This window comes from Poromitra crassiceps, assembly GCF_964638095.1.
Source record: "Poromitra crassiceps genome assembly, chromosome: 7".
Taxonomy (NCBI): domain Eukaryota; kingdom Metazoa; phylum Chordata; class Actinopteri; order Beryciformes; family Melamphaidae; genus Poromitra; species Poromitra crassiceps.
In genome coordinates, this window is record NC_139628.1 from 6,417,108 (window position 1) to 6,436,293 (window position 19,186).

General features: G+C 43.9%; 1 protein-coding gene across 1 annotated transcript in view; it reads right to left on the reverse strand.

Annotated features, from left to right (window-relative positions):
- LOC310779384 (protein NLRC3-like) overlaps positions 1–19,186 on the reverse strand; it is a 73,453-nt gene that overhangs the window by 20,816 nt on the left and 33,451 nt on the right. Inside the window, exon 9 of the mRNA XM_083639921.1 lies at positions 8,214–8,260. Coding sequence (XP_083496047.1) covers positions 8,214–8,260 — 47 coding nt within the window. The remainder of the gene's footprint in view (positions 1–8,213; positions 8,261–19,186) is intronic.

Below are 19,186 nucleotides of genomic sequence, written 5' to 3' on the forward strand. Positions count from 1 at the left end.
AATCGAACAAATACTCAACCGATTAATCGATTATCAAAATAATCGTTAGTTGCAGCCCTAGTTGCAGCTCTTTATCAGTTTTTATGAAATGTATTTTGATGTATTTTCAAAAAATACATTTATTCATTATATATAAGGGCCTTTCTGTGTGGAGCTTGCATGTTCTCCCCGTGCTCCCCTGGGGTTCCTCCTGGGAAAAAAACACATGCAGAAGATCATCAGCTGACCAGTGACGACAACATTTGAAGTTGGTCCCCAGGCGCTGTACACAAGAAAGCTGCCCACAAGCCTGGATGGGATAAATGCAGAGACTGTTTCACCGGCCACCGTCAGCATGGGTGTGTGTGTGGCTGGCCGCATGCGTGTTTGTGTGACAAATAAGGACAGGTTTGTCCGTCCAGTTCTTCTTCTTCTTCCACATAATTTTTGATTATTTTTCTATTTTCTAATATCTATATTTACATTTGATACTTGATATTACTATATTCACAACTAAGTGTGCTTGTCCTTTCAAACATGTATAACTGATATGGATATGGATGGATCTGTATTCCGCTGTTGTCACATGATCTGTCACTCATGTTGTCACATGACCTGTAATGATCATCCCCTGTTGACACCTGTTGGTACAGCCTTTTTAAACCCACCCCTGTGCCAGTTGTAAAGTGAACCTGGTGAAGCTACTGCGAAACACGTTGTTTGCTATGTTTTATGTCATTTAATAAAATAACAAGTCAATCTAACAACCTGGTGTGCGCTCGATCTCTTCACTGTTCCTGTTACACTAACTGTATACACTGCAAACACTGTTCCTGTTACACTAACTCTATACACTGCAAACACTGTTCCTGTTACTACACTAACTCTATACACTGCAAACACTGTTCCTGTTACTACACTAACTCTATACACTGCAAACACTGTTCCTGTTACTACACTAACTCTATACACTGCAAACACTGTTCCTGTTACTACACTAACTCTATACACTGCAAACACTGTTCCTGTTACTACACTAACTCTATACACTGCAAACACTGTTCCTGTTACTACACTAACTCTATACACTGCAAACACTGTTCCTGTTACTACACTAACTCTATACACTGCAAACACTGTTCCTGTTACTACACTAACTCTATACACTGCAAACACTGTTCCTGTTACTACACTAACTCTATACACTGCAAACACTGTTCCTGTTACTACACTAACTCTATACACTGCAAACACTGTTCCTGTTACTACACTAACTCTATACACTGCAAACACTGTTACTGTTACTACACTAACTCTACACACTGCAAACACTGTTCCTGTTACTACACTAACTCTATACACTGCAAACACTGTTACTGTTACTACACTAACTCTATACACTGCAAACACTGTTCCTGTTACTACACTAACTCTATACACTGCAAACACTGTTACTGTTACTACACTAACTCTATACACTGCAAACACTGTTCCTGTTACTACACTAACTCTATACACTGCAAACACTGTTCCTGTTACTACACTAACTCTATACACTGCAAACACTGTTACTGTTACTACACTAACTATATACACTGCAAACACTGTTACTGTTACTACACTAACTCTATACACTGCAAACACTGTTCCTGTTACTACACTAACTCTATACACTGCAAACACTGTTACTGTTACTACACTAACTCTACACTGCAAACACTGTTCCTGTTACTACACTAACTCTACACTGCAAACACTGTTCCTGTTACACTAACTCTATACACTGCAAACACTGTTACTGTTACTACACTAACTCTACACTGCAAACACTGTTACTGTTACTACACTAACTCTACACTGCAAACACTGTTCCTGTTATTACACTAACTCTATACACTGCAAACACTGTTACTGTTACTACACTAACTCTACACTGCAAACACTGTTACTGTTACTACACTAACTCTACACTGCAAACACTGTTCCTGTTATTACACTAACTCTATACACTGCAAACACTGTTACTGTTACTACACTAACTCTATACACTGCAAACACTGTTCCTGTTACTACACTAACTCTACACTGCAAACACTGTTCCTGTTACTACACTAACTCTACACTGCAAACACTGTTCCTGTTACTACACTAACTCTATACACTGCAAATACTGTTCCTGTCACTACACTAACTCTACACTGCAAACACTGTTCCTGTTACTACACTAACTCTACACTGCAAACACTGTTCCTGTTACTACACTAACTCTACACTGCAAACACTGTTCCTGTTATTACACTAACTCTATACACTGCAAACACTGTTACTGTTACTACACTAACTCTATACACTGCAAACACTGTTCCTGTTACTACACTAACTCTATACACTGCAAACACTGTTCCTGTTACTACACTAACTCTACACTGCAAACACTGTTCCTGTTACTACACTAACTCTATACACTGCAAACACTGTTCCTGTTACTACACTAACTATATACACTGCAAACACTGTTCCTGTCACTACACTAACTCTACACTGCAAACACTGTTCCTGTTACTACACTAACTCTATACACTGCAAACACTGTTCCTGTTACTACACTAACTCTATACACTGCAAACACTGTTACTGTTACTACACTAACTCTATACACTGCAAACACTGTTCCTGTTACTACACTAACTATATACACTGCAAACACTGTTCCTGTCACTACACTAACTCTACACTGCAAACACTGTTCCTGTTACTACACTAACTCTACACTGCAAACACTGTTCCTGTTACACTAACTCTATACACTGCAAACACTGTTCCTGTTACTACACTAACTCTATACACTGCAAACACTGTTCCTGTTACTACACTAACTCTATACACTGCAAACACTGTTCCTGTTACTACACTAACTCTATACACTGCAAACACTGTTCCTGTTACTACACTAACTCTATACACTGCAAACACTGTTCCTGTTACTACACTAACTCTATACACTGCAAACACTGTTCCTGTTACTACACTAACTCTATACACTGCAAACACTGTTCCTGTTACTACACTAACTCTATACACTGCAAACACTGTTCCTGTTACTACACTAACTCTATACACTGCAAACACTGTTCCTGTTACTACACTAACTCTATACACTGCAAACACTGTTCCTGTTACTACACTAACTCTATACACTGCAAACACTGTTACTGTTACTACACTAACTCTACACACTGCAAACACTGTTCCTGTTACTACACTAACTCTATACACTGCAAACACTGTTACTGTTACTACACTAACTCTATACACTGCAAACACTGTTCCTGTTACTACACTAACTCTATACACTGCAAACACTGTTACTGTTACTACACTAACTCTATACACTGCAAACACTGTTCCTGTTACTACACTAACTCTATACACTGCAAACACTGTTCCTGTTACTACACTAACTCTATACACTGCAAACACTGTTACTGTTACTACACTAACTATATACACTGCAAACACTGTTACTGTTACTACACTAACTCTATACACTGCAAACACTGTTCCTGTTACTACACTAACTCTATACACTGCAAACACTGTTACTGTTACTACACTAACTCTACACTGCAAACACTGTTCCTGTTACTACACTAACTCTACACTGCAAACACTGTTCCTGTTACACTAACTCTATACACTGCAAACACTGTTACTGTTACTACACTAACTCTACACTGCAAACACTGTTACTGTTACTACACTAACTCTACACTGCAAACACTGTTCCTGTTATTACACTAACTCTATACACTGCAAACACTGTTACTGTTACTACACTAACTCTACACTGCAAACACTGTTACTGTTACTACACTAACTCTACACTGCAAACACTGTTCCTGTTATTACACTAACTCTATACACTGCAAACACTGTTACTGTTACTACACTAACTCTATACACTGCAAACACTGTTCCTGTTACTACACTAACTCTACACTGCAAACACTGTTCCTGTTACTACACTAACTCTACACTGCAAACACTGTTCCTGTTATTACACTAACTCTATACACTGCAAACACTGTTCCTGTTACTACACTAACTCTATACACTGAAAACACTGTTACTGTTACTACACTAACTCTATACACTGCAAACACTGTTCCTGTTACTACACTAACTCTATACACTGCAAACACTGTTCCTGTTACTACACTAACTCTACACTGCAAACACTGTTCCTGTTACTACACTAACTCTATACACTGCAAACACTGTTCCTGTTACTACACTAACTATATACACTGCAAACACTGTTCCTGTCACTACACTAACTCTACACTGCAAACACTGTTCCTGTTACTACACTAACTCTATACACTGCAAACACTGTTCCTGTTACTACACTAACTCTATACACTGCAAACACTGTTCCTGTTACTACACTAACTCTATACACTGCAAACACTGTTCCTGTTACTACACTAACTATATACACTGCAAACACTGTTCCTGTCACTACACTAACTCTACACTGCAAACACTGTTCCTGTTACTACACTAACTCTACACTGCAAACACTGTTCCTGTTACTACACTAACTCTACACTGCAAACACTGTTCCTGTTATTACACTAACTCTATACACTGCAAACACTGTTCCTGTTACTACACTAACTCTATACACTGCAAACACTGTTCCTGTTACTACACTAACTCTACACTGCAAACACTGTTCCTGTTACAGTGCACTCCTCTTATAGTGATCACCATGAGACTGGTCAAATTGATCACTATAAGTGGATGATCATTATAACTGATTTTTTCTTTTCTTGATTGCTCATGCAGATTACAATCTAATTGACATTATATATTACATGAATACAGTACAGTACATATAAAGTAAAGGAATGTTATTGACTTTAAATATCCATACAGTAAGTTAGGCCTCCAGATGATTCAAACACAGTGGTCTCGCTTGGACAGAGATGCCGCAATCTCTCCATATATACAGACAGACATGCAGAGTGTATCGCTGCTGTATCTCGTTGGCTCATTTTTGACAGTTTGTAAGTAAGAAATTAGAAAATTACTGTAGTTTGCAGATTTACCACCTTCTGAATAATGCTGAATAATGATGACAGAGATGTTAGGGAGCTGGTTCCATCTTCCCTGTTCCTGCACCTAAGGAGACACAAGGTCCCACTGGCCAGAGACTCAGAGACCCACCTCATTGGATTCAGAAGGACACCCAGCTGGAAATTTGACCCTCACTCTGCTGGATTTGGGGTCTGGTCAGATTTGCCGGATCTGAATGATTTTTGTGTCCGAGCTGGAGTGTCCCTGGAGTGGACGCGGTGTGACTCTGGAACTGTGATCAAGGCAACAGCCACATATACAGCTCAGGAGGTAGAGCGGGTCGTCCACTAATCGCTTTGGATAAAAGAGGTCGGTGGTTCGATTCCCGGCTCCTCCAGTCTGCATGTCGAAGTGTCCTTGGGCAAGACACTGAACCCCAAATTGCTCCTGATGGTGTGCCAGCACCCTGCATGGTAACCTGGCGCCATCGGTGTATGAATGGGTGAATGTACCTACTGACTGTAAAGCGCTTTGGATAAAAGCGCTATATAAATGCAGGCCATTTACCATTTTACATATACGGTGGACCTGTTAACACCTATCCACCTTATTTCTAGCTGCCATGATGCCTGATGGGTGCTTCTTCCGCTTCCGGTGTAATAGACTGTTTTACAGTCTATGGTTTTAACTTGACAAAAAAAACGTCTATGAGGATTTTACAGCAGAGCCATTCTGCTCTACAGCCGTGTCGTTCGGGTGCTGGGATAACGTAATGCATTGTGGGTAGTCGGCTACTGTGGCTAACTAGCGGCTAGCGTAATAGTTACTTTACATGGCAGTAAAACACCACTGAATGACCAAATTGATTTAACTTTTAACCATTTAGAGTAACACTGTTTCCATACGGACCCCCAGCGTTGGTTAGTTGTTTATAACATGACTATAATATGACTATATCCAGTTTCCGGTTTATAATTCGGGTCTGCAGCCGAGTATAACAAAGGAAATGGCAAGCTGCAACAATAAGTCCCGTTAAACCGGACCTTGTACCCACAATTATTTCTTACAGTGGGACATTCAAAAATGAGGTGGATAGGTGGCAGGCCAACTCTTATGGATTTATACCAATATCAAAAACAACAACAACAACAACAGTAGACTGGACTGGACTACAGTAAAACTGCAGGGAAAACGTGCATGTCTTCTCTCTGCTGATCATTCTGTCTCAGAACACTGCACTCAATGAGGACATCATCACATTCACAGTAAAAGCCAGAATACAGGTCCTTCCCACCAGACTCAACCTTTCTATCTGCTCTCCTACCACTCAGGTCCCCCATTGTTTGCATCACACCACAGAATGGTGAGTGAAACAATGTCACACATCTTGAATAATAATAATAATAATAATAGATGGGGCTTATATAGCGCTTTTCCATGGCTGAAAGACGCTTTACAATAGGCTACACAAGAACTAAACACTGGGGGGGCGGGGGGTGACGTTAGTGAACATATAACGACAGAGATTACACTAAACACTGAGTACTATGTGGGGGGGGGGCGATAGTGGTGAGACAAGACAGTAGACAGAGACAGCACACAAGCAAGGATGGGGGGAGGGAGCAGAGGGACTAAGGGAAGGCGGTGGAAAAGAGATGGGTTTTGAGGCGGGAGTGGAAGACTGTGAGGGACTCTGAGGTTCTGATTTCTTGGGGAAGGGCATTCCAGAGTCTGGGAGCTGCCCGAGAGAAAGCTCTGTCCCCAAAGCTGCGGAGTTTGGACTTGGGGGTGGAAAGGAGGTCGGCTGAGGAGGATCTGAGGGACCGGGAGGGTTGGTAGGGGGAGAGGAGGTCTGTGAGGTAAGGGGGGGCCAGTTAGTATATAGTAGAATAGTTGTTATGCTCACAAAGGAATGGACACAGCACGTCACCACAGAATAGTGGACCTCAAAACACATGACATCAAATAATGTCCCACCCTCAGTGAGAAGGTACAAGCATCCTGTCAAACCCTCCATCTGTAATAGTAGCCCAGGTCCTTTTTCCACGTGTGGCTGTCAAGACTCCAGATGTTGTATTTGTTAATGAAGATTCCAGAGAAGTGTTTGTTCTAGATGTAGTCTGCACCTTTGACTAGCCTAGAGGAAGGCTTTATGACCAAGGTCATTAAATACCAACCACTCCTAAACACCATCTGTACTGTGTGCGCACAGGACTCTGTGCGCACAGGGACTACAGATGCAAATTAGCTTTTAGCTATCTCTGGTGCAATATATTTATTGTGTACTGTCCCTGCTCAAATAAACAATAAAGATAAAGATAAAAGATCTCACAGCTGGTTGCAGGTGCAAACTATTTGCTTTCATATTTGGCAGCCTAGGACATACTCACAGGTTGTTCGTAAGAGGGCTTCAATAAATTTGGATGCCCAAAAAGGCTAAACGGCTTGCAAAGTACTGTGCTGTCTCTGCTAGCAGCACCATATATGGAGGAGGCACTGCTACTTGTACCCCTGAGAACTGAATATTATGGTCTGTATTGTGAGACGATGGCACTGGTCCATTTTGTGAATGTACTGCACCTCTATATTTGTGTCCTTGTACCGTATTCTTCTATGTGGAGATAAATAAATTGTTAAAATGTGTGTGTGTGTGTGTGTGTGTGTGTGTGTGTGTGTGTGTGTGTGTGTGTGTGTGTGTGTGTGTGTGTGTGTGTGTGTGTGTGTGTGTGTGTGTTGCGTGCGTGCGTGCGGGTGTCTGTGGGTGTGTGGCTGTCAGACCGTGACAATACATAGGTTGTGTTTAGTGGTTGTTAATTTATTAACAGATGAATAGTTCATTATTTTCTTCAGTTTCATGAAGAAGCATTTTGTCAGCCATTTTTTTTTCAGAGAAAGATTTGAGTAAATATATGTCAAAACTAAGGGTTGTAACCAACTGTGCTCTTTCATGTCCTGAATGTCTTGTATTCACTGTCGTATACGTATGTTTATTTGTATCTTGCCGAGTGTGCTGATTCACCAGAATTAATTCCTGTGTGTCCTTGTGATGCATTTGGCAATAAAGTGTTTCTGATTCTGATTCTGATTCTGATGATGTTTGTATTTAAATAGGAATATTATGTTTTCAATAATCAAATTAAATACACACTTACACTTCCTCAGACCTGGTTTCAACATCTGCACTCCACCATGGTCCACACTGTGGGAAGGGGGTTAAACATTTACATAAAGTCAGATCAATATAATCTATTTGATAAACAAACAGTAAACCTCATTCTTGAACTTCCCAGTGACTACGTTTACATGCACACTAATATTCCACTATTATTCAGAAAATGACAATGTTCTGAATTTGATAAGAGTCATGTAAACACCATATTCCGGTTGGATTTTCTGAATTAGGCCTTTTTCCGAATTTAGACTTTTCCGATTAAGATGTGGAATATGCCAATATTATTCGGGTTTAGGCGCCTTCTTTGGACATGTATACAGCGCATTCGGAATATGCGTCTCAATCAGGGTTGTTACCGCAGTTTGTGACACACGGCCATCTTGCCAGTTTGTTTGTCAACTGATGTGTGCTTTTTAAACCAACCAACTAGCCAGAGATGCAAAGGAAAACCCCACATTTCTGATGATAAGGAGAAACAGGCCTAATCTAGCCTACTGTTAACCATTATGAAAGACTTGATATCAACAGACAGGAGAAACAGGCCTAATCTAGCCTACTGTTAACCATGATGAAATACTTGATATCAACAGGAAGGAGAAACATGCCTAATCTAGCCTACTGTTAACCATTATGAAATACTTGATATCAACAGGAAGAAGAAACAGGCCTAATCTAGCCTACTGTTAACCATTATGAAATACTTGATATCAACAGGAAGAAGAAACAGGTCTAATCTAGCCTACTGTTAACCATTATGAAAGACTTGATATCAACAGGAAGAAGAAACAGGCCTAATCTAGGCTACTGTTAACCATTATGAAAGACTTGATATCAACAGGAAGGAGAAACAGGCCTAATCTAGCCTACTGTTAACCATTATGAAAGATTTGATATCAACAGGAAGGAGAAACATGCCTAATCTAGCCTACTGTTAACCATTATGAAAGACTTGATATCAACAGGAAGGAGAAACATGCCTAATCTAGCCTACTGTTAACCATTATGAAAGACTTGATATCAACAGGAAGGAGAAACAGGCCTAATCTAGCCTACTGTTAACCATTATGAAAGATTTGATATCAACAGGAAGGAGAAACATGCCTAATCTAGCCTACTGTTAACCATTATGAAAGACTTGATATCAACAGGAAGGAGAAACAGGCCTAATCTAGCCTACTGTTAACCATTATGAAAGATATGATATCAACAGGAAGGAGAAACATGCCTAATCTAGCCTATTTTATATAGCCTATATAGCACAATTACAAAGTGCTTTACAAATTGTAAATAAAAGCCAAAGATGTAAGAATAGAAGAACACGCTGAAAATTGGGTTGCAGGAACAAACACAAGAAAAAAATACACCAGGAACTGATAAAAACTTGACTATAGCCTATAGTAGCCGACATAAATATCTACTGTAAACAATAGTATAAACTTGTTTTAACAAATGAATACAAACTTTAAAAAGCATTCATGATTTGTGTAAATTGTATATACTAGTGCAGTGCCCGTTCCCCCATGCACCACCCCGTGGGCGCTTCCCCCTGCACACACTGCACTCTGTCAGGTCCCCCTAAGCGCAAGTTTGAAGTCGACAAACGACAAAACGGTTCTCGAGAGACGCGAAGGACAGACATACAGACAGTCCTGGAATAAGTCCAAATTGCATGAAATGCGGCACCGCACTCCATCGGGGTCCGAGCAGCGCACTCCCCAAGTTTAAAGTCACAATCGGACAAATGTTTCTCGAGATAAACTGCTTTTTGTGTTGCCAGCAGGTGGCACTATGTCAAATTGCAAGAAACTCAGCGCCACACTACTTTGAGTTCCCAGGAGCACAGTCCCCAAGTTTGAAGTCAATCGGATGAACGGTTCTCAAGATAAAGCACTTTTTGTGTTGCCAGTAGGTGGCGCTGTGCCGAATTGCACAAAATTCGGCACTGCTCTATGTCAGGTTCCCAGCAGCACACTTACGAAGTTTGAAGTGGATCAGATTAATGGCTATGGAGATAAAGCGCTTTTTGTCTTGCCAGTAGGTGGCGCTATGCCAAATTACACGGAATTCAGCTCCCTGCACCTCCTTGACTCCTCCTAAGCACACTCCTCGAGTTTGAAGTCGATCGGACGAACGGTTCTCAAGATAAACCACTTTTTGTGTGGCCAATAGGTGGCGCTGTGCCGAATTACACGAAATTCGGCACTGCACTGTGTCGAGTGCCCCTCAGCACACTCCCCAAAGTTGAAGTCGATCTGACGAATGGTTCTTGAGATAAACCACATTTTCTATGTTGCCAGTAGGTGGCGCTATGCCGAATTGCACAAAACAGGGCACTGCACTGCACAATAGGGCACACTCCCAAAGTTTGAAGTCGATCCGACCAACAGTTCTCGATGGCATGCAGCACATGATGCTCATCCATAAGCAGTGGTGGAAATGGTCAGGTTTTACTCTGGCAATTACACAGGATGCGGGTTCCCGGAAGTGGTGATGCCCTAGAGCAGAGGTTCTCAAATGTTTTTCAGCCAAGGACCCCTTGTAAGATAACACCCCCCCCCCCCCCCCCCCCCATTCAATCTCAAGGACTCGATGTTGATTTAGTTAACAACTGTTAGGATGACGTCATCATTCCTACTTTGACGTCGTCATTCCTACTATGATGTCATCGATCACTGATGATGTCATGATTCATAAGTGTCTTTCATGCCTTTCGCTGGTGATGTCATAACACAGGTGATGTCATATTCGGATCTATAAGGGCCTGTTCCTGCAGGTCCTGGCTAGTGATTCATAGATCCAAACTCACATCAAGGATCACAGCAACCTCTGCAACCTCTGCAACCTGCAACCTCTGCAACCTCTGCAACCGTTCCCAACCTCGAACAGTGCAGCCCCAGCTATCAAGTTCCACAACTCCCCTACTCTTGGAGAGTGTCTTGGCCCTCAACTACCCGCGAATAGATCCACATGTCTTCCGACGCCGATCCTGACAGTATGAATCACTCAGAAATGGATTTAGCGGGCAAATTTCTCCCCCCAATCAAGGAGGAAGACCCTGAGACGCCAGTTTTCCCGCCGGCTGCTTCAGGTGAACCACCAGGCGAATCAACGAGGGGTCTTCTCACCTTGGAGACCTTGCTGGCAGCGATGTCATCGTGGCAGTCCCGACAAACACAGACCGCAGAGCTTGTTTACGGCTTGGGTGTGGTACTCACGGAGACACAACGGCAGTAAATGCTCCATTTTCAGTACTCGACAGACAGGAAGAAGCAAACAAGGCCCACCTGGCCCTGGCTTCCAAGGCCGAGGATCGGTACGCCCTCCTGGTAAAACGGCTAGATCGTCTCGACGGACTAAACCCTCCTGAGGGTGTCATTCTGCAGCCTTCTCCTCCTCCTGACCCAGCTTCCGAGGGCACTGTCGTCCCGGAGGTTTCCAGACCTGCTACCCCCCCCAGCCACTGCGGCCATTGCTTCTAGCCCTGCCTCTCGGTCGCCTTCAGCTGCTAAGCGCGTATTCTGGGGGGGGGTTTGCGTCATCCCAGAGCAGGGGCAGCCACATTTGAGTCCCAGCAGCCATCTGTACCGTGATCTGACCGGCAGGGTTCGCATCACACCAGAGGAGAGGCAGCGCCGTTTGGACACCCGGAGCTGCCTGTACTGTGGTCGAGCCGGGCATTACCTCTCCTCCTGCTCCCGGCGTCCAGTAAGTGGCCCCACCGCTCGCCGGCCCGTGGTACTCTCAGTGGATCAAGGCTCTAAGAGTCCAGCCCCAAAACCCATACGGTTGGGCAGCGTTCACGTGACCCAGGAGTGGCAGTGTGTCTCCAAGAGGGTTAAGGAGTTGGAGAGGACTGTCGATCGTCTCGTTGGGAAGTTCAATCACTGCCTGCAGATCAGCTCCGTCCCCCCGCAGGGGGCCTCCGAGTCTGCTGGCCCTGAGGCACAACCTGTGGACCTTCCCCTCGCCGAGTCTGAACCCGTACCTCAGCAGCAGCCAATTCCAGTTCTTGACACACACGTAGGTTCCAGCTTGATGCTGGGAGGTCCCCGTAGTGTCGTCAGCCCTCGGTCAAGAGCAAGAGCAAAGAAGAGGCGTTTAAAGGAGGAGACGGTGGGTGTCCTCCCCGAACTACAGGTCGGGAGGGCAGGCCTCGCTGAGTCAGATCCCCCTGTGGCTCTGCCTTCGGAGACGGCGGCATTTGACCCTTTTGATGGTCTCCAGCCTCCCATGTTTGGATCGTGCCCCGGGGGATGGCCGGCTCCAGAGGATCCACCGGACCCGGTAGAAGTTCTGTCTACGTATCGGTCCATCTATGGCTTCGATATCCAGTATTAGGGAGGAGCACCTCCACTGTCCTACACCCCCTTTGGGGTCTGACCACCTGCATCTAACCACCTGCTGAAGAGCACCTCACTCTCTTACACCCCCTTTGGGGTCTAACCACCTGCATCTAACCACCTGCTGAAGAGCACCTCACTCTCCTACACCCCCTTTGGGGCCTAACCACCTGCGTCTAACCACCTGCGGAAGAGCACCTCCACCAGAACCTGCAGATTTTTTGTCTCCAAGATGCCATCCTTGATGGCCTCATTGGACGCCAGGTGGCGTCCGTTGAGGGGAGGGTACTGTTAGGATGACGTCATCATTCCTACTTTGACGTCGTCATTCCTACTATGATGTCATCGATCACTGATGATGTCATGATTCATAAGTGTCTTTCATGCCTTTCGCTCGTGATGTCATAACACAGGTGATGTCATATTCGGATCTATAAGGGCCTGTTCCTGCAGGTCCTGGCTAGTGATTCATAGATCCAAACTCACATCAAGGATCACACCAACCTCTGCAACCTCTGCAACCTGCAACCTCTGCAACCTCTGCAACCGTTCCCAACCTCGAACAGTGCAGCCCCAGCTATCAAGTTCCACAACTCCCCTACTCTTGGAGAGTGTCTTGGCCCTCAACTACCCGCGAATAGATCCACATGTCTTCCGACGCCGATCCTGACAACAACCCTGTTTACTCAACGACTGTACTCACAGCAGTGTTGACACTTAGCCCAGATCAGCCAGGGCTTGAAGGGGCACACGCTTGATTGAACACAAATGTATTAATATCGAACGTGTTTCGCGTCCGAATGGCACGAAAACAGGGCACCGCACTCTGTCGGGTCGCCATCAGCGCACCCCCGAGTTTCAAGTCGATCCAAACAATGGTTCTGGAGATACGCGAAGGACAGACAGAGAGAGAGACAGACCTCATTATAGTATAGATTATTACTCTGTTGTTAAAATGGAAGAGCATACTATGACTTGCTTAGGACTTAGGCCTGGAGTCCACTAGACCCAAATCTAAAGAAAACAGAGTGGTCTGTGCCATAGAATATTCCCCTGTCTCCAGAGAGATTGAGAAAACTATAAAAAAACATTGGCACATTATTGACAGTGATCCAGCACTCAAGGCGTGTTTTCCCAAACCGCCTTTGGTGGTCTATAAAAGGCCTCCCAATCTAAGGAATATGTTGGTGAGGGCAGACCTCCCACCTATTCCACCTGCTCATTTCCTCAGCTCGATCCCCTCTGGGAATTATCCTTGTGGCCGGTGTCAACAGTGTAATTTCACTTATAAAACCAATTGTTTTTACCATCCCCACAGTGGTAAAAAATATAAAATCAAAAGTGTTATCTCATGTTCCACTGTCAACGTTATTTATATGCTGCATTGTCCATGTGGACTTTCATATATAGGCAAGTCTCTGAGATCACTCAAAACTCGTATCTCTGAACACCGCAGCACAATCAGAAACAATGTAACAACTAGCCCGGTGGCTGTCCACTTTACCTCTGCTAAACATTCTGTATCCACTCTCAAATATATTGGGATTGAGGCTCTTAAACTGCCACGCAGAGGGGGTGACATTAATAACTTGCTACTCAAAAGAGAACTATTCTGGATATATACATTGGGCACTATGGCCCCAAAAGGCCTAAATGAGGACTTTGATATGAGACCTTTTCTATAGAGGGTGATGTAATCCTATACTCAACCTGGTATTAGGATGTCCCTAATGTAATGCTCTCTCTCTATTGTTCTCTCTCCCTTCTAGTGGTGATCTCATTCATAAGTGGTATTTTTGTATTTTTGTATTTTTTAAAAACTTTCTAATTACTATTTGTTTTAAGTTATAGACTAGGTCCCCATTTCTGCAAATGTAATATGTTGTGGTCAATGAAGTTGCCTCCAGAGATGTATTTACATGCATTTTTGTATTTGTTTTGGGCCTCTTTCAAACTTTACTTAAATACTTATTATAATATAGAGCCCACAAACTACTCCCCTCTTGGGTGACATGTAGAATCATTTCTGTCCTATTTGTCTACACTGTATATATATACTGTTAGAATCTATACATTTGTGCCTAGAATTTTTTATGTGTGTACATCTTTATTTTAACTTTACTAATTACTGATTGTTGGACACCTGGTGATCTCTTGTATATTGATACGGGTATTTAAGACGGCGTCTCTCTGCCACTCCAGAAAGCGTCTGAGGAAGGGCCGGTGTGTGCCCGAAACGTCACGCTGTGTTGCAAATAAAAATAACCTAAACGGGAGCTCCTCGGTGTGCGGATTGTTTATTTTTTCACTGTAAGTACTCTATTGATCCAGCACCCAGGCCCAGTGTGGCCTATTTTTGGATGTGCGTGTCCCTACCTATTTTTTGCATTGCTTAGGACTCAAAACTAAAAGTTTAGGTATCACCAACCATTGACCCGCCCCTTTGCAGACCTTCCCCTTTCAGGTCCGCAAACTGGGTATAATCCCCTGGCTTATCTGTTGCTCGTCTCCCAATAGTACATTTCTTCACTATCGTCTAGCAGTGTGCTCAGGCCCAAACGACCTCTGCTAATATTTTCTATTAGCATTCGCCCTGGACCTAGTTTCTGGAACCAAAAGGCGGAGCTTGATGTAGTCAACACACACTGTGACACACCTGGTATGGGTGGCTGTCGACCGGTCATTAGCTCAGGTTGGTGACATACGAGGTTGTCCTAGGCCACACCTCCGCGGGAGGGGAGGGACCAGACTACCCCATTTTTGGCACATCTGACGTCCCCAGAATTTGCGCTTTTGGGGAAATAGGTGTGTTTAATCCAAAAAAGTGTTATACTGTAGTTCAAAATAGGAGAAGTATTGGTATAATTCCAGCCTATTTCCATGCTTTTTAGAGAGAGGATTGTCTCTTCATACTGTAGCATGTGCAGTTTATGATGAGTCGTGTCCGCCTTTCCAGAAAAAAGCCTCGTTTTTTGTAGTATTTTCTGCTAACCAAATTATGGTTTGTGGGGGAAGAATAATAACCTTGGAAAAAGACCAAAAACCCATGGGCGAACATAGCACCTTTGGGTATGTGTTTTTCCGGGAAAAACAAGATAACCCTCCTTAGAGAGTCCTTTGTTTTAGCACCGAAACTACCCAAAGGCAGAGAAGTTATTTTGAACGAATATAAGGGGATGTAGAAGAGGGGTCAAGAGGGGGAAAAACCTTTTCCTTATTGTCAGTGTCTTTGCATAAGCACTTACTTACTTCTCTCATTGCCGCTTCTTATTTGAAATAAGTGTATCATGGCTGTTAACATCTTTCAGTTGAATAAAAGATATAGCCTGAGAGAGGACTTATAAATGAAGATTTCACTAGTTTTTCTCCAATAATTATGCTCTAACCTTTCGTCTTAATTTTTATAAGAGAGGAAGGTTTTATTTTCTTTTATGAATTAATTTATGAGCTTTTCAGCTATGTCATGAATCTTTCATAATAGGAGAACCTTATTTATTCTTTAAATTTCATGATCATGCACCTCACTGTCATAACTTTTTTGAAAGGCATAGTGAGTGCTGTCATCCTATGATGTAGATGGCAGAAAGGAGCATATCTCACTCTTGCCATCCCACACTTTTTTTTTTGTTTATGGGAATTTTATTTTATTTAGTAGGCATGCCTCAGAAAGGTCATTCATGTCTAGTTTAACGAGCCAGACCTCGGCCCTTTGTGTCGCTTGTCCCCTTCTGGGATTGGGATCTGCTTGAAAAAGTAGGAGGAAGTTTTTTCGATGCGGCCACTAAGGAGGTTTACTTTGAGCCAAGCTTTTTCTGTTGGGGGCCGTTCTGGAGCTCCGTGAAGCAGCAAGGCTGTCATGAACAGTGTGGCCGAGCGGGAAGCTCTTTACACGGGCTTCGGTGAGGAAGACTAATCCCTTTCATCGGCGCCGTGGAAGTCTCATTAAGCACGATGTTATATTAAGAGGCCCCCTCATAGTTTTATCTTTGCAAAGCTGCGGTCTCGCGGGAAACGTATTATATGAACGTTTTTAGGAGATGATGCTCTGATAGTATAGAAGACAAGTGAGTCTGAACGTCAAAAACCCTCAGGAAAGTGGGGTTTCTGTCGACGGCATTTTTCATGTCGGCGCCGTCAAGCTTGTGTACTATCAGAAAACACATTTACCCTTCATCCCCGATATCTCTAGTTAAGAGGGAGAGGGGGTAAAAACGTATGTTGTTTCTTTTAATATCAAGCTGGTGATATTTCAGGTTTTATATCAAACTCTGCTGCCATTCAACATTAATGAGGCTCTGGTAGTGGAAACCAAGTTAGTTTCATGACGGCGAAAAGCGCAGGGAAAGATTATTTTTCTGTAGGCGCCGTCAAGCTTGTGAACTATCAGAAACATACGCTTTATCCCCATTATCTTCGTTTTTTAAGAGAGGTTTTTTTTTTAAAGGGGGTTGAGGACATATGTTGTTCTTTTCTTATCTAGCGGGTGATATTTAGACTCCGTTGTTATCCAGACATTACGCCGCTTGGCCGGTGGTGCTGTTCTGACCACTTTAGGTGAGCGGATCGTGGTGTTATGCCTGGGCAATAAGACCGCACTCTGTGTTACCCTCCTACACAAAACCAGAGTTTCTTTGAACGTGGGCATTTGTTAGGGCACTTTTTATGACTCTGGTGAAGAGTAGGCAAACACCCGGAACTAAACTGGTTTTCACAGTCGCTCTAACGGAGACGGTGGTATGCTTAGATTGAGAATAATAAGCTCTTTATTAAAAAGGTGGCGGCCTTTATGTCTTTGGGTCTCAACCGGGAAGTCAGATGTTTCTTTTGACCTTGCTAGGTCCAGCCGCCTCGCTTAGGAGAGGGAGCGGCGGAACTGGGCCCATCTCGGGCTGGGCGGCCCGAGATGGGCCCGAGATGTTCTTCCTTTGGTGAGGCACTTAGCGCCGGTGGGTTGAGCGTGATTTGAGCGTACTTGGCTGCAGCTGGAGAGCGGGGAGCGGAGCGCTCATGCCAACGGCTTGGAGCTGGGGCTGGAGCCGCAGTTTGCCGGTGGCTTCTTCCATGCCTTTCTCGCTGGGGCTTTGTGGCAGTTTGCTTTGCCCATAATCACAGCTTACACAACTGTTGAAGGCTAGGTGGCTAGACTACACAGTTTGTGTAGCCTCTCCTCTTCCTCTGTAGCTTGTTGGATAGGGCTCACTACATTCTGTAGTTTTGGGCCAAATAACCTGTCAGGGGAAATAGGGCCATCAAACAGAGTTATACGAACGTTGGGCGGATTATGAGAGTTGTTTAGCCAGATGTTTCTTTGTATCTGTGTCTGCCAGGCTATGATTCGGGAAGAGTTGACGGTGGATGCCTGGGCCAGCTGGAGAATCGCCATCATATATTTCGCCACCTCAGTGGCAATCTCGGGGGGAACGCCGCTCGACGGCTGAGGCCAGCAGTACCATATTGGTTTGTGCCGCCATTGTCTGTGCTGCACACCGATGAGATTTCTCCGTTAGCTGGGCGTAGGTCACATCTCTGTCGGCGGTGGGTGTCAATTTGCGGTGCCCAAAGAGAGCTGATCTGGGAAGGAGGATAGCCACCAGGCTGGCTTCTAGAGGTGGGACAGAGGGAAAACCGGAGTCGGTTTCGCTAGCTACCCTCGTAATGTCAGCCCACCACCTCATTGCCGGGGTTTGTTCTTTGCTGGGTTCAGCAAAACACACTCCTTTAGTTGTATGCTGCTATCTGGTATGCTGGGCCAGAAGGGAAGGCGGGCTTCGATGGCAGGCTCATTATAGACATCATCTGAGAGCAGGCTATGGCTGCTGGGGGGAGCTCAATCCCCTTCATGATGGCCGCCTTGGCACTCATGTAAGGGAGGTCAGATGAGAGTGCTTTAGCGGAGAGTGTCATTTCAGCGGCGATTCAATTCAATTGCCGCTCGTATGGAATAAGGCCATATATCGATTACAAACAACAGTGGGAGAGAAAGCGGGAAGTGTTATCTATGTGACGGACACTCGGACAACAAACAGAGCAGGCTGTCGGCAGCACGGAGGTTTGTTACATAGCTAATTCATGTTCTCATAATTATATAACAACCATAATGAACCACGATGTGACAGGAAATATGTTATTTACAGTGTGAACGACATATGCCCCATTTATGCCTGTTTTGGCCAGTTCCAGGACTCTACATGGATCTGAATATCTTCTAGGGGGATCAGAATGAAACTAATGTTATTTGGGTGAGTAAAACATCATATCGTCGCTGTCGCGCCTAGAGATGCAACGGTATGAGTTTTTGACGGTAGGCTATGATAACCTTGGACAAAAATACCACGGTTTCACGGTATCGCGGTATCGCGGACCTTTATCTGTTATTGTGAAATCTGGCAACAAAAAAATAGCCTACATTTTTTTTGGGGTTATTGAACAAAATGAATTTTATTTTATTTATTTCATCTAATTAACTTATGTAAAACTAAAACACACATGCTTATCTTTTGTCAAATTGGATTGGGCACTGGACAAAAACTATTGTTTCAATGTTAATGCACACACACACACACACACACACACACACACACACACACACACACACACACACACACACACACAC